General features: G+C 39.7%; 1 protein-coding gene across 1 annotated transcript; it reads left to right on the forward strand.

Moving 5' to 3' along the window:
- Nucleotides 1-10397: 10397 nt before the first annotated feature.
- Nucleotides 10398-11790, forward strand: LOC143349126 (mitochondrial import inner membrane translocase subunit Tim17-A). The gene is made up of 2 exons (XM_076780115.1): nt 10398-10490; nt 11296-11790. The coding sequence occupies exons 1-2, from the start codon at nt 10398-10400 to the stop codon at nt 11788-11790; spliced, it is 588 nt and encodes a 195-aa protein (XP_076636230.1).
- Nucleotides 11791-25533: the final 13743 nt, after the last annotated feature.

Genomic DNA, 25533 nt, shown 5'->3' on the forward strand with positions numbered 1-25533 from the left:
TTTTGGAGTATGCTTTGGAATATGCTTTGGAGTATACTTCCATGTTACTGAATTGCTTGGAAAACTAAATGATTTGTTAAATTCCGGAAGTAAATAAACCAACAATATCCACATTAGTAGTGAGAAAAACATTTTCTGATTATGTTGTTAACAATCCCCTAAAACTAAAGAAGCAAACATGTTTTATAAATTGTTAGAATATCAAATAAGAAAATGAGATCAAATAACTTACTTTTTATTCTGTTTTAACCGCCTTATCCTATACTTTGTTCACTAATACACTGTTTTTATCACTTATTTCATACCACTGGTTCCTTCTATCCTTCAGTTACTAATAACTTTGCGAAATTATTCAGTTTACGATATTATTTTATACGCGCCGTGTGTTTTATGCAACAAATAGCTATTTAGCATTGATTTTAAGCAACTAATCAACAAATCATCATCCCTTGTTTGTTTTTTACAATTAACACGCAGTCTAATGATTGTATTCGAAAGGTACGAGTAGAAAAATCTTATATAAACAATCCTGATTCATCAGATTGTAAACTTCAACCTATCTTTATGGATCCTTTCAGGAATTCTTTTAATAAAATTCGTTTTTAGCTTAACAGCAAGCAAGGAGAGTATTTACGAGAGTAGTTACGTTATAACTCATGATATAAATTAATGAGATAAAGTAACTGTACTTAATCTTAACATTAACCCAGTAATCGACACTTTCAATTAATTTCATCGATACGATTTTGGTACAAACATCGTGTTTTCTATTTTTAGTAAATTATACGCTTTATATTTATTGATAGACAGCACTGTAATCATTATGTTACGCATGACAACGTAATAAGATTGCAAAAAGTGTAACAGGTTAGGCTTGCGACACAACTGAAAAGTTCAGATGCAAAAGCAGCACGATTTGACTCTAGAGAGGGAATTTTACAAATAAATTGTAAACGAGCAATTATTATACTTCCCTTAACAACTTTTAAACACTTTTGTATCGATATGAATATGACTAAATTGTCTCTAATCGAATTCTTAGACATTGGTGACTTGTTCTTTATCAATTTAAACGCAAAATGAACTAATATTTATGCAGAAAAAAAGGAAAAGATACTGTACTGTTCCGTAATTCATAAAATTCTCTATATTATCGTATTAAGATCTAGGTAAATACCCCAAATTTTCTGTTGTTCTTCAAAGTGATGATTATTGACAAAATATGTTCATAATTGAGATGTTTCCCTTATTCTTTTCTCGAATACTTTTCGAAATACATTTTCCCCATGTTGAAAACCCATATTCAAAGACAATAACACTGATTATTCAATCCCCAAGTTCTTTATTTATGCATAGATCAAACAGAAAATTGAAATATCGTAAAAATCCTACATCAACCTATAAGAAATTTATGATTCCATCATTCAAATTTTATTTCATCACTCTACTCATCAGCTTGATCACCATATTTGTTCTTAAAGAAAAATTCAATATTTTTAGAACACATCGACAAGTCTCACAATACAGGGTGTTCGGCCACCCCTGGGAAAAATTTTAATGGGGGATTCTAGAGGCCAAAATAAGACGAAAATCAAGAATACCAATTTGTTGATGAAGGCTTCGTTAAAAAGTTTTTAACGTTTAAAGTTCCGCCCGTACTGATTTTTTTTCTCGAAAGCGGGTAGGATTTCGGGGGTAGGTCTATTCATCAAAAATTATTGTAATTGACCCCTGCAACTGAAAATAATTTTTCCAGAATGATTTGAAATTTTTGAATTTAATTGTTAATAACTTTTTAACGAAGCCTCCACCAATATTCTTGATTTTCGTCTTATTCTGGCCTCTAGAATCCTCTATTAAAATTTTTTCCAGGGGTGGCCGAACACCCTGTATATGTTAACACAAAAATCGCACAATTTTGTCTTCTATTTCATATGCAAGCAGAGTATCTGTATTGGTACTATTTTTTGCAGAAAATTTGTATCGTTCGACCGTTTTCGACCAAAGTTTTTCGACTCCAGCGTGTACGCGGACGATTCCCGTTAATGACTATAAAAAAGAAACCGAGTCTCCGGGTCGGCAGTCAGTTAGGGGTAATTCCGTAGGGGAGGTACGAGAAATTTCCACAGTTCTTCCCTCCGGGTAGCGCGCAACAGCGAGCCTCTTTCAACAGAATCCTTTTCGTCCTTGCTCGATTCGCGAACAAAAGGAAAAGAGACCGGCCTCGCATTTATATGGAGGCGCCGCCCTGCAACTATTTGTAAGCATCCGCCATGCTGGTTTCATATCTGCCGTTTCGGCTTGCACAAAAACACTATTTTTCAGACCGGCCCCAGCTGCAATATGGCGTTTACGAACGCTGGCTGCGTGCATCGACTCCGATTGCAATTGTTGCGTTTCATTGCAAATAACAGCCTCCGCGCCCCACCACGACCCTCGTCGCTGGTTCGTCGCCCTTCTCCCCTACAGATCGACCCCTACCACACTCCGTTCCAGTCGTTCTTCCGTTTCTGTGTACCCGTCCGCGGAAATACAACGTTGCCTAGTATCAATCGGCACGAACGTGTTCGTCGAATGTAATCGCGATATTCTCGTACCTACATCTCGTTCAAAGTTCACGGTGACGAAAGAAGCCTTCAATCTTTCACTGATCGAACCAGTCGCCCCAATACCGTACACAGACCTCACAAATCGCTTATAAAACGCTACAAAGATGGAACAAAACCTGGACCACTACCAGTTTCGAGACACAAGTCCGTTGACACTTTCTTCGGTGGGACTTTTCAGTTACAGGAATTCAAAGAAGTGCGTAGAACTAATATACGAGCGTTTTAAAGATATAGATCGCGCAAAACTGGAGCTCGAAATGAAAAGCTCTGTATAGCGTTCGGAAAACCGACGACCGTCTTAAATTTTATCCCAATGAACCGGTAACTTTATATTCGGTCCGATCAGATACGATTGCTCGGCCAGGACGAGTATAATGAGGCGTTAGGTGTCTCGCGACGAACTCGTGGATAAGATCGGTTCTCGGGGGTGGCCAGTAGTCAGGGAAACGGCAATGGCGACCGCGCGAAATCGGTCTCGTGCCTGTCAAAACACAATAAAACGCGATCAAAGGAAGAATCGGTGGTCGGTTTCTCTGGTCGGGATCCACGTAACCCACGACCGCTGGTAAATGTGTATACTACCACCGGATCGTGCATATACAGGGTGTTCTACTGATCGTACATTTCTCATGCAAATACAAGTCGAAAGTGTGGGATAAAATTAGTTCGTAACTACCTCCAATATTTTGGAGTATCTTCGTACAACGGATTCAATTAAAATGTTTTGACAGCTACCTCGTGAAATTAATTCTATTAAAATGTTGGCCACAATGCTACCCAAAGTTATTCTGTTCGATAACGAAAGGTCGTACAAAAAGATTTTATTTTACGTTCTATCGACTGTTTTCGCACGAGCAATCTACTTTTCGGTTGAGCAATGATTACTGGGACACCCTGTATATATATACACACAGGTATGTATGTATATAGATACCGGTCCATTGTGCGGCGTCGCTAAAATGCTCTTCTCGCGCCGAATAATGGCGATAATTGTGACGAAATGGAGCGTCATTGTGGGGAAAAAAGGTACCGTAATCGAGGGTGGCGGTGCGCCGAGTAAGTGGCAGATGCATGGCCCTCGATTGACAGCTTCTCCGATTTCTTTCTTCGAGCCCCATGCTCTGCCTTCCTTCGTTAACCTCCCCCTACCACCCTTCGTCGTTTAACATCATCGTTTTGCTCGTGTTTAGTCGCTATCGAGCAATTGGTTCCTTGTTTGCGCGTAGCTTCTCACGAGCCCGAGGAGATAGAACGAGATATGTATAGGGCGATTCTCCAGTCAGTGGACTCGTATCATCGATTGGATTTACATAGATATTACGGATAGTAACGTATGCACCAGACTTTATAAGTTACAAGCGATCAAGTTAATACGTGTAAGGGGCTTGAGAGAACGATCAAAGCTTCTGGCAATAGATTTTATTGCTCATAACTTCGTCAAATCGAGAAGCGTTAATCTCTGCTTTCCCGATACTCCCGGTAATCCAGAGGCAGAACAGATACTCCGATGGCTAACTTTGATGGCGAGGTTAATAAATGTCGCGGCGAGGCAACCGGCAACTTTGAAACCCGAACGGTCGAGTTTCGTGCAGCCGGACTGCACAAGGTATCTGTTAGTTTTGATACTTCCAAATACACTCCTAATCGGTTTTCAAACTCTCCAAACGCTCGCGAACGTAGGGATCCGATAAACCAAACTTCAAGATTTCGCGTTGACGAAACGGGTTCCGAAATCCTACGAAATCCACTGACCGCATAAATCGGATTTAATACGGTCAAATTTCCTCCAAACACGTCACACGATTTTCCTATCATTTTGCGGGGAAAAATCAAACCTATATATCGCAAACTTTCTTGTAGTGTTTCTAAATAAGTTACCGTTCCGACGGAAGTACGATTCCGTATCAAACTGCAAGAGTAATTTGGAAACGTGTATTAATAAAATCAAGCAAACGTCCATTAGCGAAACTAGGATTGTTTCATGCCGGATTTGCTAGTTGGACTCCAGTAATTGGTATCCTTTATCCTGTCTTTGATGCGATTAATGCGATTTTCCGATTTGCAGAGGAACTATGGACAGAAAATGTTGGACCTCATGAAACCCCTCCATACCTATTAACAATTTGCGCCACCCATCATTACTATAATATAACCTTTTATTCTGAAATTCAGACTGCGATATTTTCTTCGATATTCTTTTACTAACACGCGTTGCTTTGGAATTCGAGCTAGTTGCAACAAATGATAATTACAAACGATTTCATTCATGATAATATCACGATTGGTGATATTAACATCGATATCAACATATTTCAAGCGCATAAACATCCGGAGTCTAGCGATTCGAATGGGACGGGTGTTAGCATCGAGACTAATTGCCTCGGTCCTGATATCTGGATGTTTCGTCGAACCGTTTCGAGGAAAGGTAGACCCAAATGGCGTCGACGTTTCTGCGGCTGCATACGCAGTACATACAAACGTGACGTACGTATGTATCCATTAAATTCTCCCCGGCTTTCCCGCGCAGAGAGAAAGAGCATTTAACAACGATGCTTTATGCATATTCTAACGAGCTTGCAATCAACTGGTACTAAACATTAGCAGGGCTTCTGGGACTCGGTCCTTCTGACCCCCTTTGTAACGAGGCACCGGTTGCAGAGGCGGGAACAAGAAGGAATACCGGTGGTTGGAGAGCAAAGGAAGGTACCAACCAAAGGAAGAGAAACACGATAGAACGTAGACAAGGCCGAAGAGAGAAGGTCCATTAGCTTTGACGCTTCTCTCAAAGGGATGCTCCCGTTTTAGCGACGTGTACCATCCTGTTTCCTAAGCATACCTTTTACGCTGCGACGTTATTGCACCAGGGTAGGAAAATATCGTTTCCGCGAAGCTCGGCGCCATCCTCCGCTTAAATATTCATAATTTATAAACTCTATCGTCCCGTCGGAGCTTCCCCCTGTTCCCGCGACTCGAGATTTCAGCAACTTTCTTTCACAACCGATGCCAGCAATGTCTCAATTTTCCGCGTAGCAGATAGAACCGTATCTACTTCGTATTACAACACTCAGAGTTTGGATACATTATTCAAAATACAGAATATCGTAAATATCCCCAATTAGAAAATGTTAAACACATATTCGAACGAAGGTATTAAAAAATTTCGTCGCGAAGAGTCCCAACCCATCAGGAGGAGCATCGATTGTGGCAGTTCGTTTTCAAGTCGACGAGGCGACGAGTGCTCTCGAAAAGGGGATGGTCGCGAGTAACGACAAAATAACGAATTGCCACTCGAAAGCGGAAGCGAGCCTCGACGGGGCGCCATTTGTGTTTACAGCGGCGGTCCTTCGAGTTTAACGAAGCATGATAGACTCTTCGGGGATAAACGGTGGTCCGCGGAGGCGTCGAGACCCCGGATTGTGGTCGCCAATGTCGAAAAGAAAACGGGCCAATGGCACGAGTGGGGGAAGGTCGAAACGAAAATTTAGTCATTGTGAAGAGGCTCACGTTGCCGCGTGGGCGCGTCGGAACCGTAGCGGAAGTCCTCGAGATCTCCGGAGTGCACCTTCTTGATTCCGGTCGCGGTCCAGTCTGCGGCCGAAACGTGACCGTTTGGCCGTGTAACAGGATTAGAGGGGGATAGATTAAATTCGAGATATTTGGCTCGACCGTTTCTACCCCTCTCTTTCTCCCTTTCGGTTTCTTGCGTCCTCTGCGACCGCAACAGTAGGATTTCCGCCAATATTTTTGGTATTTAGCCTTTGTTGTCGGACAGCGGCCATTGTCGCGCGAAACGATGGGCGTGGAGTTGCAGCTTGAAAGGGAACCGGCCACCTTCTTTCCTTTCTTCGTCTCTTTTCGGCGACAAAAGGACCCCGTGGCCCCGATACTTAATTCGCTGCGTTCGACTGACTCTCGAATTTGCCACGCTTCTGTCATCCCTTTTCTCCGCTAACCGTCCACTAATTGGTCGACGTTCATTTTTACGGTGAATGACAGTTTCACAATGATTCGATAAAACGATGACACCGTGTACACTAAGAGACCAGGGTCAATAGTAACACGGGACAATTGTAACGTGTTAAATAGTTTGAGACCTATCGTAACGATTATCGTAAATTTTGAATATACGATACAATACTATAATTGAAGTACATATATCCATGTATCAACAATACAGTTAAGAATCCTACGAAAAATTATTAGGAACATCCACCGCGAGTTTCGTCGAAAGGTTTCGAATTTAAAATATTAAATTCGTTAAAAGGAAGGCATGCTTCGATCTAGGATCGAAGAGACTGCAAAGAGGGGTGGAAAAAATGGACGATAGTTCTCTAGATATAGCTCGTCGATCGGCGATTCGGAATACAAGATCAAAGCCGCGGTGCGATGATGGTTAACGTCCAAATGTCGCCAACGACAGCGAAGTTTCGGATGAATATTTCAGGATAACCGCCGTCGATGGGATCCTGTTGATGCTGCAATCCCCCCATGTTGTTCCCGCAAAGAGCATTTGTGTAATCTATCAGTACGTCCGGGACTTTTAGGGATGAAACCCTTTTGTCGCTCGCGCGAGGTGCTTAAGCGGTTGGTTAAGTTGGAAATGGGGTGCTGACGACGTGCACACGCAAATCACACGAAAGGGGGTTTCGATCTAGCCGACAAAGAAAAAGAAAATTGTTATTAGGCACCGTTGTGCCCTGATAATTATTAGTCGTTAACGTTGAGAAAACTTTTCCCGAAGAATTTCGAGATTTGAGATTCACGAGAAATTATCTGGTTAAAAACGAAGCTAAACACGTATGATTAAACGATCGTTTTAGTACGAGCAACAATCTAATAATGTCGCTTTCACGTATGACGTTGCAGTTCTCAGATCGAACGAGAGCCATCGGGACCCACGAAACTGTTATTCCTGCAGAGTTAGGATGCCAGAGCATCGGTCTCTGGCCAGCAACGAGAGCTCCACTGTGGCTCGTATTTAGAGAACCTACGAAAACACTCGAGCTGTTGCGACAGCCGTCCACAACCGTGTCTATGTTTCAGATTGTTCCAGCCATTGTATCCTCCCGGCGGTCCGTTAATAATAACGTGTATTTATCTCGAGAGTGTCATGATTCTTTCGAACCTCTCCATTCATCGGGTCCGGCGAATCTCCTCTCGAGAATCGGAACGTGTCATGCCGGAAAACTCGACTGTGTAAATTACTACGCGCTGTAAATTAAATGTTACGCTATCGAATCTATTTTCGATGTTAAAATAACTCGAAAGACCAGAAATCTCGATTCTAAACCTGAAATACCAAGACTGCCCCCTCGATATTACCAAGTCCGTTAAAACAAAGGGTTACAGATACTTTTCTTTAAAATAGACACCGTACTGGTACAAATATATGAATTTATGGTGACTTTTGCTAAGATGGAATGTTTTATCTCAAATATTTGAAATTTTGCGTGTACCAAGATTAAAATTAGTTTTAGACTGAAAAATATATTCAAATTTATTTTGTAATGCGTTTAAGTTTATGTCTTACACAAAGTAGAATGAAAGAGCTGCGTCACCGTGAACGACCCGTGCGGGGAACAATAATAAAAAGTAACAGAACCGAGAAAAGACTAATGAGGGTCGATAAGGAGCATGATCGGTGTATGGTAGATATCTTGATATCGCGATCGAAGGACATTGATATTATCGAGGCAGCTGTCGCGTGCCGCGGCGGTCCTCAATAGCGGCGGTCGTCTCCTGGTCGAAGTCGACAACAAAGGGGATCCCCTGTTTAGTTAATCGTTCTCCATAATGGAAACTGAAAGGGGTCCTACTACGAGTCGCTCGGTAACGTTAAATATGTACATGCGAGCGGACATATCGCAGGGTGCAAGCAAACCGTGCATAGTGTTCTTTGTAATAGAACGCCGACCGCGGATCACGAGATTAAAACTGTAGAAAGTATCGTGATTAAACGGGTGATGAGTTTTGTCAAATGGAAGAAAGGTTACCCAACCAAACAGTTGGTTTGTGATACGTTCGGTTTCTAATCGTCCTTGCCGACTAAAGTCTACGAATTAAATGGAGAAGGATCGAAACGACGCAATTAATATCTAAAACTTTAATAACGGAAATGTGGAATACGACCGTGCATCTGCGCGCCAAGTACGGTTTGGCAGCTGTAAAAATTAACCAACGATACAAAGAATCCAAGGGAAACGGTTGTGTGGACATTTGTCGTGCTCGCGCTCCTCAGGTTGGTGTTTCGTATAAAAGTGCGGGGACAGGTAGACTTTGCGCGAAAGCGGATTGGATTAGGATTTGGCAGAAAGGGCGGTGGAGTAGGTCGAACCCAATTTGCATGCCATAAACCACGTCGGTTCGTGAGATTGAATTTTAAAAGAGTAACGAAGAACCTGCCGGGGCCAACGCGTACAACTTTTTCTTCCACGGTCGACTCTTACGCGGTGTACAAGAGGCCATTTTGTTTACATTTTCTACCCTAAAAGGTACTTCTTACCGAAGGCAAACAAAATTCTCCTCTAGACTAAATAAGAACGTTTCTTCGAAATCTATAGGCGAACAAATTTACTAATATTCAAGAACATTCGAGAAAAAGATTCTGATTCTGCCCAATTACAAAATAGTCAATGTTCGATCGGTCGTTTCTGAAAACACTATGGACCATTCTCGGGGGACAGTGATAAGGAGACAAATTCGTGGACAGATGTACGAACATGTGTTTCGACGTGGCGTTAAATAGGTGGTAACACTCGACGGGTTTATTCGTTCTGTCACCGGACCCGACGTGGCATGAAACTGCACACTTATTTCTCGTATTACACCCACGTACTATTGGGTAATCATCGTATAATAGCCGAATAATAATTTCTGCGCGGAGGGTCGCCGCGACCAGTAGTAGGATAAATAAGAAAGGAGCCCGTAGGCTAGGGGACCAATATGGGCGCCTTAAACGCGGAACAGCACCCCCTTGCTACACCAGCGGCTATCTAACCCCACAGCGATGTTTATTATTCACTTAGGATGCTCACCGGTCTATTTGTTCCCGGCTGAGCTCGAGAAGATCGACTTACCCCTTCGAAAGGGCGACAAACCATCGAGCAAGTGTCGAAAATATCGCGTATCGCCTTCCTTCGAACGATTCTCAATTTCGTTTGCAGCTAAACTCCATTTACACTACACGACTATATCGCAAAACATTGCATAAGATCATGAAAATCTGCCTTGTAAGAAGAAATATCTTATTCATTTACGAATGGAACGACGAGTTCGTCGACGATGAATAGTAGAACAAAACTGTAAACATGACGCATTTATCCCTCGTTGTTCGTAATTATCGATGAAACTAATTAATTCTCGAATACATTTAGCTGGCTTCCATTCATTAACAACGGTTATTAAACGGTCGAAAGCACAGCCAAAAGCAAATAACGTTAATTTCCAATGATTTCGTCGAAAACAAGCTGTTTCGACCACCCTGTATACGAATAGTTATCGAATCGACGAAACGCAACAAAAATGACACGCTGTAAACTTCGTGTAATTAGCGTCGCAACAGTTACGTTCAGATGGTTTATATAAATATTATACATAACGTTACTTTTTCTTTTTGAATAAATATTCAGAGAACACGTTTCGTCGCTACTTCGCGATTAATTAACGTGAAATGATGAGTCAGGGATACGTCCGTGGACGCGACTAAAACAATTCCGTGCAACAGTTCGATTATGTCATTTACCAGCCCGAAGGAAACCTGCAATTAACGAGTCACCAGGATTCTACGAAATGGAATATAATCGCGAACCCTGTCCCTGGAGGATAGTGGATGATTGCGGAGGCGCGTTCACTATGGGCACCATTTGCGGATCACTCTTTCAAGTAAGTAGTTTCATAAACGTACAGAATGACAAACCCAGTCAACAACGACGACTATACACTTTTGGAAAGCTATGGATGAGAAAAATCGAATATGTTAAAATGAGTGTACGTATAAAAGGGCCTGTAGTTCGCATAATTTGTATTATTTTTACTCGATAAAAATACTGTGAACGCTCGAAATAGAAGGGAAAAATTATAATTGGAGATTCTAGAGGCTACAATATGACGAAAATCGAGAATACCAATTTGTTAATGGAGGCTTCGTTAAAAAGTTATTAACGTTTAATGTTCCGCCCGTACTGGATTTTTTCTCGAAAATGCGCAGGATTTCGGGGGTATATATGTTCACCAAAAGTGATTGTAATCGACCTTTGCAGCCAAAAATAATTTTTCCAGAACGATATGAAATTTTTTAATTTAATTTTTTAATAACTTTTTAACGAAGCCTCCACCAACAAATTGGTATTCTTGATTTTCGTCTTATTCTGGCCTCTAGAATCCTGTATTAAAATTTGAATGAACAAACGATTATAAGGGTTATAGAAGCCTTAAAGCGTTCGATGATGCTCCACATAAAATAATTCAGAACAACGTAGTATTCTGGGGAGGAACATTAAATCTAAACGAGATCAGACCATTAACTACCCTGTTTACCAAAGAGTAGGCTACTTTTCTGCGGTGTTCAAGTGTGGTCCGTTTAGTTAGAACGTAATCGTAATTGTGAGAATATCTAGATATAGGGTCACCGCTATGATTGCAATATGGTATAAAGAAACCCGTGTATTGGGGTTGTTTCTGGTTTTAGAGCGTTATTGGATTCCGAAACGCGCCGTCGGGGATCAAGAGGAGGCTCGGCGGAGGGCTGATGGCGGTGAAGAATCGAGTGCCTCAAGTGGCCGGGAACTTCGCCGTTTGGGGTGGTCTTTTCTCCGCGATCGAGTGCACCTTGATACGGTGTCGTTCCAAGGACGATCCGTGGAATTCGATACTGAGCGGGGCTCTGACCGGCGGCGTCCTGGCTGCCAGAACAGGGATCCCGTCGATGATAGGAAGCGCTACGGTCGGAGGTATTTTCCTGGCGCTCGTCGAGGGATTCGGTATCATGGCCACGCGACTGCACGCGGACACCTTCGCCCAGGACATGCATATGTTCGACGTGGAAAACCTACCGGAGTTCAACGGACTCTCACCGAGGACGAGGGTGGGTTTTGGCGGGGCACCGATCGCGGAAGAGATCCCTCCCAGACAGATAAACGGTACCAACGGCATGGACGTTGACAGAATCGCCAAAGGCAGATGAGACTTTCGTTCGTCGGTGAATTTTAGTGAACTTTACGACCCTCTAAGCTCCGCGCTATGCATGGAACCGAGATTGTAATTGTACTTTTTGTGAATTTACTTTGTGAAAGAAACTGTCTTTACAAATTCCTGTCGTTTTGTCGCATTCTGGTAAAAGTCATTCGAGAGGACGATTTTTTGGATCCGTGAAAATTAAATTGGTAGTACACGATTTTATTCGCGAATAACTAATACAAATTTTAGATTCGTAAATTCGTTCATTGAGTTAAACCGATATTCAGACGAGCGAAAGCGTAGCTAGAAGCTAGTTTCTATTCGTGTATTTAAGAGTAAAATTTACCCAAGTCCGACTGACGGCAAAGAGTATACAAAGACTTGAAAGTTTCTAACATTATAAGAACGTTGTGGAATAATTTACTTGTACCTTGATATTAATATCCTTTCAATTTTGAATAAACTCTTGTTTAGAAAGCAGTGGTTTATTTTGAGGTTCCCCAAGAAGCTTTTGCATATTGCACCCCAAACAATAAATAGAAACGAAAACACGATTGACAAAGTGTTAATTCAACAGCGATGCAGTTAATTGATCGACTCTCGCGGAGACTCAGAAAAGCGTCTGTCCGATTCGATGGATTCGATTTTGTCCAATCGCGAGAAGGGATGCACGGTCGGAAAAGGCTGACCAGCAGACGATTGTCCAGCGTTCCATTATTCTCGCTGTCTCCGTATCGACGACGAGGAACACAGATCCCAAAGATAACGCGGCAGACTCTCGATGGCTCGAGAAATCGTTTATTTCGCAAGGTGGTAATGACTGTTTTGACAGCGGCTCGCGCTCGTACCATCGCGGACAATCCCGTAGGTACTACCTTCTTCTCCGACCGCCATTGTTGCCGACACCAGATTAGAATCAATATTTACACTCAAGCCCGTGTAAGCTGCGGATTACCGAAGGCTCAGCCGATCCCTCCCAACCCTTTCTCGATTGAGTCAGCACAGTCAGCGGCCCTTCGAAAAATCTACTGAAAAGCTTTGGCCCACTCGAGCTCTCAAAAATGCTTCGTCTCGTCCCGAAAAACGCGATGAAAAATCGTTTCTCAATATAAAAAACTATACAGGGTGATCGACCAACCCTGGAAAAAATTTCAATGGGAGATTCTAGAGGTCAAAATAAGTCGAAAATGAAGAATACCAATTTCTTGATCGAGGCTTCGTTAAAAAGTTATTAAAATTTAAAGTTCCACCTGTAGAACGGCGCGTGATAGTGGTTCCCACTAGACGAAACTTCAAACGTTAATAACTTTTAAACGAAGCCTCAATCAACAAATTGGTATTCTTGATTTTCGTCTTATTTTGGTCCCTAGAATCTCCCATTGAAATTTTTTCCAGGGTTGGTCTCACTAATATAAATTTATATGAACTTTTATTACGTACTCGACCCCTGAATATAATCTGATCTAATCTGTTACTTGACTATTTCTTTTCCACGATCGCTACGACAGGGTTGAAAGTTTGAATTTTGATTCTGGCCCTCGAACAGGGGGTTCCTTCGTCGATTCTTTGCGTCGCTGAGGGCCACGCGAAAGAGACACACGCGGGGGGAGCCCCGGCCAATTCAGGGGTGCTCGACTGCTCTTGATAGGTATTTAGTTGGGGCGAGCATTGAACGACGACAATGAGAAATCGTTATTGTACCTCGTTGGCGCGAACCGAACGATTAAGGGCGCGTGGTACACGTGAAAAGCTTCCATGGGAGATCCGTCGATGGCGTGGATAATTCGGAATTGGATCATCGTGGCCGGTCTGGGAATCTGGGGATCGTTCTGTCGAGCGTGATACTGGAGAGTTTCGTTCACTCGTGCTCAAAGTTAAAAGTTTCTAAGTATCGTTGCGAAAAACTGTGGTAATTCTTGGAACTGTCGCTTCAAGAGGAAACGCCCTTACGATCAAATATACTTTTGCAATTAAGATAACGTCGTTTAAGTACCTATCCTTGACGATCTACAGCGTGGAAGGCTGCTCGCTTAGATACACTAACAATGAATACTTTAACGCAGAACAGAGATCAAGTGAAATAAATTGCATCGGATAATCAATTTTTCTATCACTTTAATTTGCGCAAGGGAAAATGAATTCATTGACTCGAGGGTTCACTGCTCTGGTTTATCCAAGTGCGATTTTTTAATTATTTCGAGTAGTGCTAAATATAGCACTTGAACATGTCACGCTCCAGGGAGACAACTTCTGAGTATTGTGTCATTTGTACGTGTCATAAGAACTATGACTTTGATAAATAGATCGTACAAACCATGCCCTCTAGCGTCTCCATGGAAGCATGATAAATCCCCCACAAGCAGTTACCGACAAAGTAGAATGAGACTGCTAACCAGACGAGGTACACGAGTAGACTCGCAACGTTATCGACACCCCATAGAACGCAACCATAGCACTCACTATGGCGGAAAATGAAATTACAAGAATTCTTTTGTTTTTTAACGGAATGAAAGTTGTACGACCACAGACGAGGTATACGAATAGACCTTTCACCCAATGTATTTTTTCGTCCCATTTTTCTGGGGCTCTAGAGCCCCATTACCATTTTCGTGTCATTCGCAATGTTACCAACAGATTTAGAAATAAACGCAAGTGCAAGTGAGACAGAAATTGAAATTACAGAGATTTTAGTATTTTTTAACGAAATGAAAGCTGTACAGTCCAGAATTGAGCACCAATCGATTAATTTCATTGAAGTAACCAATCGATTAAGATCATTTAAAGATATCAAGATTATTAAAATACGTAAGAATGTATCTCATTGATAAATACGCCGCAAATTGTAATGTATCGTTTATTTAAAAAATAACTCGGTAAAAATGTATTTGCGACTCGAAATCGGTGTTATCAGACCGCAAACCGGGGCGAAGAAGGTATGTGAAACTATAAGAAGAACGCAGCCATTAGCTCATATTATTTGCTATGTAATTAATAATTATATTAATTGCATAGTAAATAATAATCCCCAGGTCTCACCGCGCGGAGGTTGCTGCGTAAGGAGACCCACCCTAGCCTCGCCCCAACCACCCTACCTTTGGCGAGGAATTCGAATACCTATCTAAGAGAGAAGCTACAGGAAAGTTAGAAATGAGTGAGTTCTTAAAAGAACTACTCAATCAAGAGATGAAAAACCTAACAAAATGTCAATACATGTGAGATAGCCCACCACATGTTTTCTGGAAACGAAATTGGAATGTGCAACTGCACGTACGAACTCTGATGAAGAGATCGAAAACCTAACAAAATGTTGATACATGTGAGCTAGTCCACCACATGTTTTTTAGAAACAAAATTGGAATGTGCAACTGCACATACGGACCTTGCATATTAGAATACCAATATGTACCTTAATAGTAATCATTCATACTTAAATGTGCACACACGCTTCGGTAATATTTAATAGAACGCCGGGGAACACTTCTTTATCTTATAATCTATGTACACTTGTACTTATATTCTAACGCAATTTGTAGAAACGAAGAAATACGAGGAAATATTTTCTTCTTGGTGTCTTCGTCAATCCCACGATGTTTTTCTAAAATAGAAACTCACATACAACAAATATAACCGACATAAAACGAAGAAATACGAGGAAATATTTTCTTCTTGGTGTCTTCGTCAATCCCACGATGTTTCCCTGAAACAGAAACTCAGACAATAAATAAAATTGTATGAAATATTTCTCTAAGAACGATCAAGATAGAATCCGTGTACCATTCCCAATTCCATTCTTCAATGATTATATGTATATTCTGTAACAAGAACTTGTTCAAAGGATTAATAGCTGAAATGAAAGTGTATTAATGGGCACAGAAAAAAAAGAAGCTTCCACGAGTAAAAATTGATACTAAAAAATTGAAAGACATAAATATTACGCAATTGAAATTGAATGAAAAATTAAACTCGTCTCAGTTCTAAGATAAATACGAAATAGATTGAAAATTTTGTTCATTTATTACCGTAGATTTTATTTTTCGTTTCGTTTATCAAATGAAAAATTTTTCAAGACGTATACATTGCAATAATTATATTTTACTGTATTGAAAACTAAATTAGGTTCGTACAAACAAAGCAATAACGAACAAAAATTTCGATTCCACGCGGAAATTAACTCTCAATATGAAATATCGAATTGCAATTTGCATATCCTTTTGATGCAAGCATTCTATTTTCCATCAATTAAAACAATGATCGCGAACAAACTTTGATTTATGCAAAGAATACAGAATATTTATAAAAAAATTCACTATTTATAAATAACAATTGAGTTGCAAAAGTTATTATATCCCGTAAAAATTACCAACTCTAATAATGAATAGTTAGTGATATATATATTGGAATCATGAATTCAATCTACAATAAAATTAATCATAATATAGCATTTTTAAATGCATCACAAATCTATGATAAAAATATATTCACATAGATTACAGACTTAAGCACGTTATAAATTCGTCTATTTACAACAATACTTTCAAGCAGTATTTCCTTTGGCAAACATATAAAGAAAAGATGCATTTCACATAGAATAATCGTCCACTCGTCTTAAATTCAAAGAATCCGTGAGTGGACCATTCTTTCTTTCGCAACACTAATTTATAATATAAAAAAGTATACGCGAGTGGTGCTTGTTATTCGTTAAATGAAACACACAGGGTGTTCCCTTATTAATTAAATCGCGTGCACCCATATTCAATAATACGCAACACTAATTTTAATAACGATGTTGAGCCATTCGAGGCTTTGCAGAATCCCAGTTTGCTTCTTGATGATCCTAGGTGCAGTGGGCAGCGTTTTGGCCAGCTTTTGGGCATTGGATCGCAACTCTAATTAGTAAAATACGCGACAAGTCAAGATCGCAACGCTAATTTATAATATAAAAATTCCAAACGCGATTTGTAACAATAAAAGCAACCGCAAATGGTAATTATTCGCAACATTACCCTGAAAAGTAAACGCGAAAAATAGTAATTCGCAACGCTAAGAGCAAACCGATCAATTAATTCGCAACACTATTCTTAAATAACAATAAAAGCAATCGCGTATGGAATTCGCAACGCTAACCTGAAAAGAAAACGCGGAAAATAGGAATTCGCAACTCTACAAGCAAACGCGATTATTGTATATTCGCAACTCTATTTTTAATGGAAATATATTTATGCTTCGCAACGCTAATGCAAATCGCGTTGCCCAAAAATGCTGGATCGGGTGCTGGCGTCTTCAGTTGTAGCTGCAACATACATGCACGAAATAAACTAACTACTTCAAGCTACTTCAAACTACAATAGAGTGGCACATATGGGGATGAAGTTAGACGTTTTAATATCGCAACACTACAGGGCAACAACGCGATAAATCAACAATCGCAACGCTAATTTATAATAGAAAAATTCCAAACGCGATTTGTAACAAGAAAAGCAACCGCGAATGGTAATTATTCGCAACACTACCCTAAAAAGCAAACGCGAAAAATAGTAATTCGCAACTCTAATTCGCAATCGCGTTTACTAATAATTCGCAACGCTATTTTTAAAGCAAACTCCCGGTTCCTAGGTTTGCATAAAATCAATCGCGAATCGTGTTTATAAGCAACACTAACACATCAACGCGATAAATTTTTGGTCGCAACTCTACGTGCAAACGCGAACATTGTATATTATTCGCAACCCTAACTTAAATCAGGGTGTGATGGTACATGTAAATTCACATGTACTAGCCACAAACTAACTACTTCTAATACTACAGTTGGGGTCGAATTTTGGCATTTAAAGTATCGCAACGCTAAAGAAAAAATCGCACGATTAATCAAGAACGCAACTCTAATTTATAGTATGAAAATTGCAAACGCGGTTGACATCCATTATATACATATATAAAAGAGTAAAAAAGCAACGCGAATCGTGATTGTTCGCAACACTACCCTGAAAAGCAAACGCGAAAAATGGTAATTCGCAACTTTATAAGCAATCGCGTTTATCAATAATTCGCAACGCTATTTTTAAGCAAACATTTAGTACCTAAGTTTGCATAAAACCAATCGCGTATCGTGTCAAGTCGCAACACTACCCTGAAAAGCCAACGCGAAAAATAACAGTTCGCAACTCTAAAAGCAAACGCGATTATTGCACATTCGCAACTCTATGGATATTAAAACCGCGAGTTGCCCTGATGGCTGGCATGTATGGTGCAATCATGTATACATGCATACGTGAACCAGCCAACAGAATACAGGGGAAGCATGGCTGGCATGTATGGTGCAATCATGTACCAAGTACATGCATACGTGAGCCAGCCAAAAAAATAAACTAACTACAACTACAGACGAGTTAAGCGACAAAGTAGTAACAGGAATGACTTTCCATCCTTATCCAAAGATGAAGATGAAAAGCCATTTGTTGTAGCCCACTCTTGAAACAATTTGTTAGAGCCTCTTCAGCTCATACAGAGCCTTTTCTTTCTTCGGCGGTCCTGCCGATACCTGAAACTTACTTAAGACTTGGCTCGAGATTTTGTGCAATACGTAGTCTTCCAACAATATACGAATTGTTGGTCGAGCATACGTGGTGAATCTCGAGGGGGACGAGCGTTTCGTAAGGGACCTAATCACGACCGCGAACGCGAGAGAGCGACTTTAAGAGTCGCGCGATTCGAGGAGTGAAAAATAAAGCCGAAACAAACAGCATACACCGTTTGGATCAGCAAGATTTCTACTTTCGAAATCGTAACTACAGGAACAGGACTGCCACACGAAAACGCGCCTGCCCGAATTACTAATGTGGACAGTCCTGCCCTGACCCTACCTACTTAAATCTAACACACATACTAGAAAGTTACCTACCTACCTAACCCTATATTTAAAAAATTGCAAAACTCAATCAAGCAAACAATCACTCCACGGTTCTCATTCTCAATGTCCGGGCGCGACCTAAACTAGAGAGGACTCCCCGAGGTTCCTCCGACACCCGGACATAACACTCCATTCATACTCTAAATGTACGTACCATTTTCTGAAATCGACTGGCAAAGGCTAGTGATCTTTGCGTACTTATATTATATAGATAAACATTTGTATAGAACCTTTTAATATGTGGAATCTAGACTTTAATAAAATGTATGTACCATTATAGAGAATTGAAAAATATTAAGATTGAGATCAATTAAGGTCAACAATTTTCAAATAAATGGTAAACTGAAATTTGATATTATTACTGATAAAAATCTAATGTTATAAAATTCTGTATGTAAATTACAATTATAAAAACATCTGAAACGACGCACTTCCGCAACCTAACCACAACACACACATGTGGATAGTACGTCGCGCACGATTCACTAACCAATGTCAGTCGCCAATATGTCGTTGAATTGTTATAAATAAAGTCATCGTGCCCCGTTGCCTTCGCTCGTGCAAATAGCACCTGGGCATGTGCATGAACTTGGGCAACGAACACGGAAAAATTAGTCTGAAAATCCTAACTAGAAAAACTGGTTAATAGCTAAACGGTATTTCGTATTTAATTTTTAGTTAAAATGACTCGACTTGTTACATGTAATATATCAATAATAAAATACGTTAATATTGAAAAATACTATTATTCAAAAAAACTTTTATGATTGAAATTTGATTACTTAAAATGAAAGACTTTAATTAATATTTCATGATAAAATAATTTACTTTAAAAATTGAAATGAATTCATTAAATTGTTATTCAAAATATTCAATTATCCTTGGTCGAGTCTGTCGTCAAAGTAAATTTTTTAAAAGATCAAACTAGTATAAAATGCATGTTACTTTGACTCGAAAATCGACCTGTCGCGAAATGCCTTCTTGCACGTTAAATACATCATACGATGTATTGATTAAATAAACGATCAATATTTAATAATTAATATTAATGTTGTAAATATTATTGTACAATGTCATATTATCATTCATATTCTACTCGATCATGTGATAAATATAATGTTTCTCACATTATATTAATTAATTTTCTATTCAATCATACAATTCATACAAAGTTAATAAAAATATTTCATATATTTTATAAAAATTGTATTATATATATTTGTAAAAATTTTATAATAATCATAATGTGTAATATTTAGTTGTGGCATTAAGAAACGCGAGTGCAAGAAGACCCTAAAACCTGCTCTAAAAAATATAACAGTTGATGTTACTACTCACGGGTATTTTTCATACCCGTGGTCGCTTAACTCGTCAAAAATAGCAAGTATACAACTGGTCACCCGTGTTGATTCGGATCTTTCATCCTACAACATGGTTGGGGACCAGAGGAACAAAAGTCACATGCGACTCACTAATGATGATTGGAAGTTCTTGAAGTCATCCATCAGTCAGTATGGTCCTGCTGGTTAGGTTCAGGTTCAGTATCAGGTCCAGATACTATAAGAAAAATACAAGAAAACAATTAGAATTTATTGTTAAAATTATAAAGATTTTTAATTAACAAATTTGAAAGTATAAATTTATACTTACGTTGTTCGCTCGTGGCCCATCACCCGATACCCCCCAGGTACTGCTGCTGCTTTTCAAGATCACGTTCCGAGACTGTAAGAAAACTGTAAAAAAAAACAATTAGAATCTATTCTTAAAACTCTAGAGATTTCTAATTAAACATTTGAAAGTATAAATTTATACTTACATTGTTTGCTCGTGGAGCATCGCCTAATAGTCCTCTTCGGTGATGCACTGATTCTAATTCCGGTAACGAGGAGTTTAAATTTCAAATTGAAAAAATAATTAATTTGATTAGAAAGTATTAAATTAGAGTACCGCGACCGAAGATTGAAATCGGCGAGCAAATGATTCTATTTTCGCGATTCAGGAAACAAGGAGAGCCACGATGCTCTGGAAGTAATTTAAAACTGCGTAAGAAACACTGATTCTATTATCGCGAAACCTAACACAAAAATGACTCAGGGTCACTCGCCCCGAGAAACAAACTTGTTGCTACGCACAAACACTGAATCTACCGGCCGCATTGCGCGCGGCCAACAAATTTCCTGGAAAGAAAGGGACAGGAGAGAAGAAATACACAAGCACACGTGTGCTTTTCCTATCAGTTTTTCTCTTTTCTTTTTCTTATTAGAGTTCGACAACAGAAATACTGCTTTACTTAGTACTGCTGTACTCTACACAGTTTGTCATGTAAAAGGTTAATGCCACAAAGGCGAAATGTTCTCAATCAATGAGAATTTCAACGATAAAATATTATTTACAATTTATAAATATTATATCACCAAATATCATAATTAGAGTTGTGAGCATGATTATGTTTACTTTATCGAATGTGAGAATATCCTGTAATGTTTATAAATATTCCGAAATTTGCAAGAATTAAAATTTGTTGGTTATTTATGCTTGAATAGCATATTCCAACTACGCAGTTACTACATTTACTGAAACTTGTATCGAAATATATATGGAAATTGCAATTACAACAATTCATAAAGAAAGGAATATAAACAATCAATTAAATAAATAACGCTCGGAAATATTCAATCGCGGTCAGAATACAGTTAAATATAAATTATTCCAATTTATCGTTGATATCTACCGACGCCATTTCTGTATACTTCGATATGTATCGAAGTGGATAAAAAGTTTGTTAACGATTTTCGTATTTTATCTTAACAATGACCGATTAGAAAATTATAATCATGCTTGCAACGAATGATTTAATAAAGAAATAAAAATATATAAATATTAATATACCCATTAATTTTTGTTATAGTTGTTTAAACGTTACCAATATTCCCTCCAAAATTTGTCGAGTTGCCTGCCATCTGTATGGTGTCGTTTACGCGCCAATAAAAGTTCCCATGGCGTCGAATTTCAATCAGAGACTGCAACAGAAATAAACTACAAATCAAATCATAATTAAACAATAATTGATAATAATGAGGCAATATATCAAAAGGTTAGAAATACGTACTTCGTTGGTCGCAATACACCGACACATCTTGTATTTCGAAAGGGAATTTCTTCATTTCGAATTCCAATAAGAGACTGTAACAGAAACGAAATAAAGATCCATTAAAGTACATAAACGTTTATTGTAATTAAGTAATAAATGGAAACCGTATGACAAGAGATCGTAATTAAAACGCGAGTTGTAATAATGACGAAATATGAATAGGTTAGAATTACGCACCTCGGTCGCGAAACGCCGGTACGTCTTGACGCGTCTTACCACGTTAATCGTCAGAGTACAAATGGCGACACCTCGGTAACGCTCGCGAATTGGGGGACGGGGTGGGGGAAGGGCCGATGTCTCGCGAAGCTTGTATTACGAATCCGAGGAATGCCTCGGATAGAAACCACGAATACAAACAAATGAACGAAGGACGAGGATAGAATTCACAACTTGGTAGGAAAAAGGACAAAATTTCTCGGTTACTTACCAGAACAACGTATAATACCTTGACTTTAGAATCATATTGATGGATGGCGATACATATAACGTACAAATTAAATATAACTCACACTTTTGTCGATTTATAATATGCAGATGACAGGATTCTTGAATTTGTTAACATTATTCACTTCGATGATTACATGCAAATTACTTACAACTTTAACTAATCAAAGAATCACGAATAATTCGTACTTCTTAATTCATATGCATTTACACACAACTAGCCTGTTTGCCTATCACACTAATTCAGTGAGTTTCTCAACTGACCACCATCCATGAGAAGAGGCCGCTAAAATCACCTCCGAATTTTCAGGTCGGTATGACAGACAGATTGAGCCACGAAAGTCCATAAGGTGAAAGATCTACTCGTATACATAGAGTGCGTACGTGAGACGACAAACGTTTCTATTCGATCGTCGATCGAAGAATTTCTGTTCTAACAAAAGAAACAAATTTTATTGATAATGACAATCGATTGCAAAGTTAGAATATCATGGATCTATCAACATTACACATTTTGTAACACTCACTGTATCTAGATTACAATAGTTTATAATAGTTTAACAATCGTTTAATCGCTAATTAGATATTGTTTATACCACCGATTCAATAAGAGGTTGTGTTCGAACGAACCGAAACACTAATCACATAAAGAATCAGTAGTTTCACAGCGCACTCTGTGTTTGGAAAGAATGTCGACGTCGGTAACGTTAGTAAATTCACGAATTTTTCTTCCGTTGCGATATCGACAAAAGTTGTAATCAAAAATTATTTATGCATTGTACGATCGTGTGGTTCTAAAGTCAAGATACTTTTACATTACTCAAATTTGTTATAAACCATATGATACATCGAGGTGTGTTTCCCCATCATCTAATCCAGTGAATAGTTTCTCAACTGACCGCCATGCATGAGAAGAGGACGCTAAAATCACCTCCGATCATTCAGGTCGGTATGGCAGTCAGATTGTGCCACGAAAATAGTAAAAAAAAATGAGATTATGATTATGAGAAGCGACTACTTAGATGATTCTCAACAAAGTATAATACTAGGTTGTTCAAAATTGATAGCAGGTCATAGAAAACGATGGAGCGACGATACGATTTCCCTGAATTAACATTGTTCGAACATAGTAATTCTCGAAGCTATCGTTAATATCGATACAATCAATGTGGGATCGTTTAAATCGAGGTTCTTTTAATGAAAACTGAAATTTAAAATAATAACACTGAGAAAAACGTTTCGGGTGGACGGAATTTCTGCTCCGCCCTGTGTAAATACAATTGAACGCAGGCAAGTGGCAAAACCGAGAAAAGAAGATCAGGAGGCTGTGGTGTGCGCGTTGCCATATTCGGAAGTGCGACGAAGGGGAGCAACCGGTCGGTTGGTCCCTCCGACGCGATGCTCGCAAAACTGCTTGCTTGAAAAGAAGGCGGCGCGACGCGGCAGTGAACGTGTTCCTCCTGCGTAATCTCGCCGAAAGTATTTACATATTGGCATTTAAAGGATCCTTTATACCCTTTCACTGTCCACATATTTCTCCGTGTCGATTACGTTTTGGTATCGTTACTACATTCGGATCCTGTTATGCTAATTACTATCGATCGATCTTTACTTCCCGCCTTTTCTCTGCATCGTCTAAGGTTAAGAACAAATTGACTAATTTCTAATGCATCGGGCTTAATACTGCCTCATTCGATATTCACTACAATTAGCAGCAATGGGGTTTGTTCGAGACACCAGTTACGTATCGACGATACTCTACATTAAATCGCATCGGCGATGGAGAGAAAGTATCCAAGAAATTAATTATTTTGCAATAAAGAATAATGCTAGTTTGCGTGCATCGGAACGCGCAGCAGGCTCAAAGGAGTCGATCGAATGGAATTAAACGAAAAACGAGCTGAGAAACAGGTAGACGAACAGCAAGAAATTGTTGTTGTGCGTTAAGTAGCTTAAATTTATTAAAACTACGAGAGAAAAGAAAGTGTTATGGAAAGAAAAGAGAAGAAAAGTTTGGGCGTGGGTGTCTCAAGGTCTTCCGCTCGCCTTTTACGGCCATATGTAAAACCGGGCATAGAGAGCCGCGGCAATGAACGAGACAGAGACGGATTACTATAGTGGAACAGAGACGAACAAACGAAGCATGTTTCGGTGATAGCGTTTACGAATCTGTTGTTTGCACCTTTGCGTATTTTCGCTCCATCCAAGGAACTATAACAATTTTCACATATGTCTCTGTTAAACACGCTTCTTTGGAACGAGGTCAAACGACTAAAAGTTAGCTCGTTTAGTACCAAGAGTGCAAAGAGTCGCGATTATTCAACTCTGTCACGTGATTCTTTCGCTCGGTTCGATTCTACATAGAGAAGTCGACGACTGACCGCGAAACATCGGATCTCAAGACATTCGGACACCTTGTACGTGTATATATTTTTGAATAAACCAATTAAAGAGAAAATCTTTGCCTTGAAATTCATTTCTTTGCTGCTCGCTACACGGACCCCCGTATAAACGGTCCAAGGAGAACTCGCTCTCTCCAGTCTTCCATCGACAGAGGCGTTACCAGGGATGCATTGCTACAAAAATAATATACTCTCGTCGATTAATAAGATCCAGGCTAATACTATCGTACGACATCACGCGTCGCGTTGATTCACTGGCAAATACATCGACGACGATCTGATTTAACGCGTCAACGCAAACCATTCCAACCGCAAGCGATTACCTAACGTTTTTTTTTCGCTTGGAAAGATAAATAATTTCAACGCGTCGACCAACCGTGCATGTCTCCACGATGACTCGTAAACCACTATTGAGTACAACTATCACGTAACTCGAACAAGCGAATAACAAATGCACGACAATGACGATCGAAAATTGTATCTTACTAAAAAAGCCTACATAGGTACATCGTCAAAAGGTTCGCAAGCGATGATTTTTACATGCCCGCCCGAAGAGGAACCTGGTTTATTATAATTTTTCGTAAAATTCTATTATATATTTAAGATATTGCAAACTCGGCGCGAACTTATGGGACGGCCTAATACATAGAACAGAGCAAGAGAATAGGTAGCGTAGCTCGAGGTCCCGCAGCGCGACATAAGGCCAGGCTACGCACTCGAAGGCGTAAATAGGTGGGTGGCTGGGTAGGCAGGAAGGATAGCCGTAAGAACGCGAGTGGCACTAAGATACACAGTACACGCGAGGCCGCGAGCTGTGCACGCCACGGAAAGAGAGGGAACGGAACC

Source organism: Colletes latitarsis, chromosome 2 (assembly GCF_051014445.1).
Source record: "Colletes latitarsis isolate SP2378_abdomen chromosome 2, iyColLati1, whole genome shotgun sequence".
In the NCBI taxonomy this organism is placed as follows: domain Eukaryota; kingdom Metazoa; phylum Arthropoda; class Insecta; order Hymenoptera; family Colletidae; genus Colletes; species Colletes latitarsis.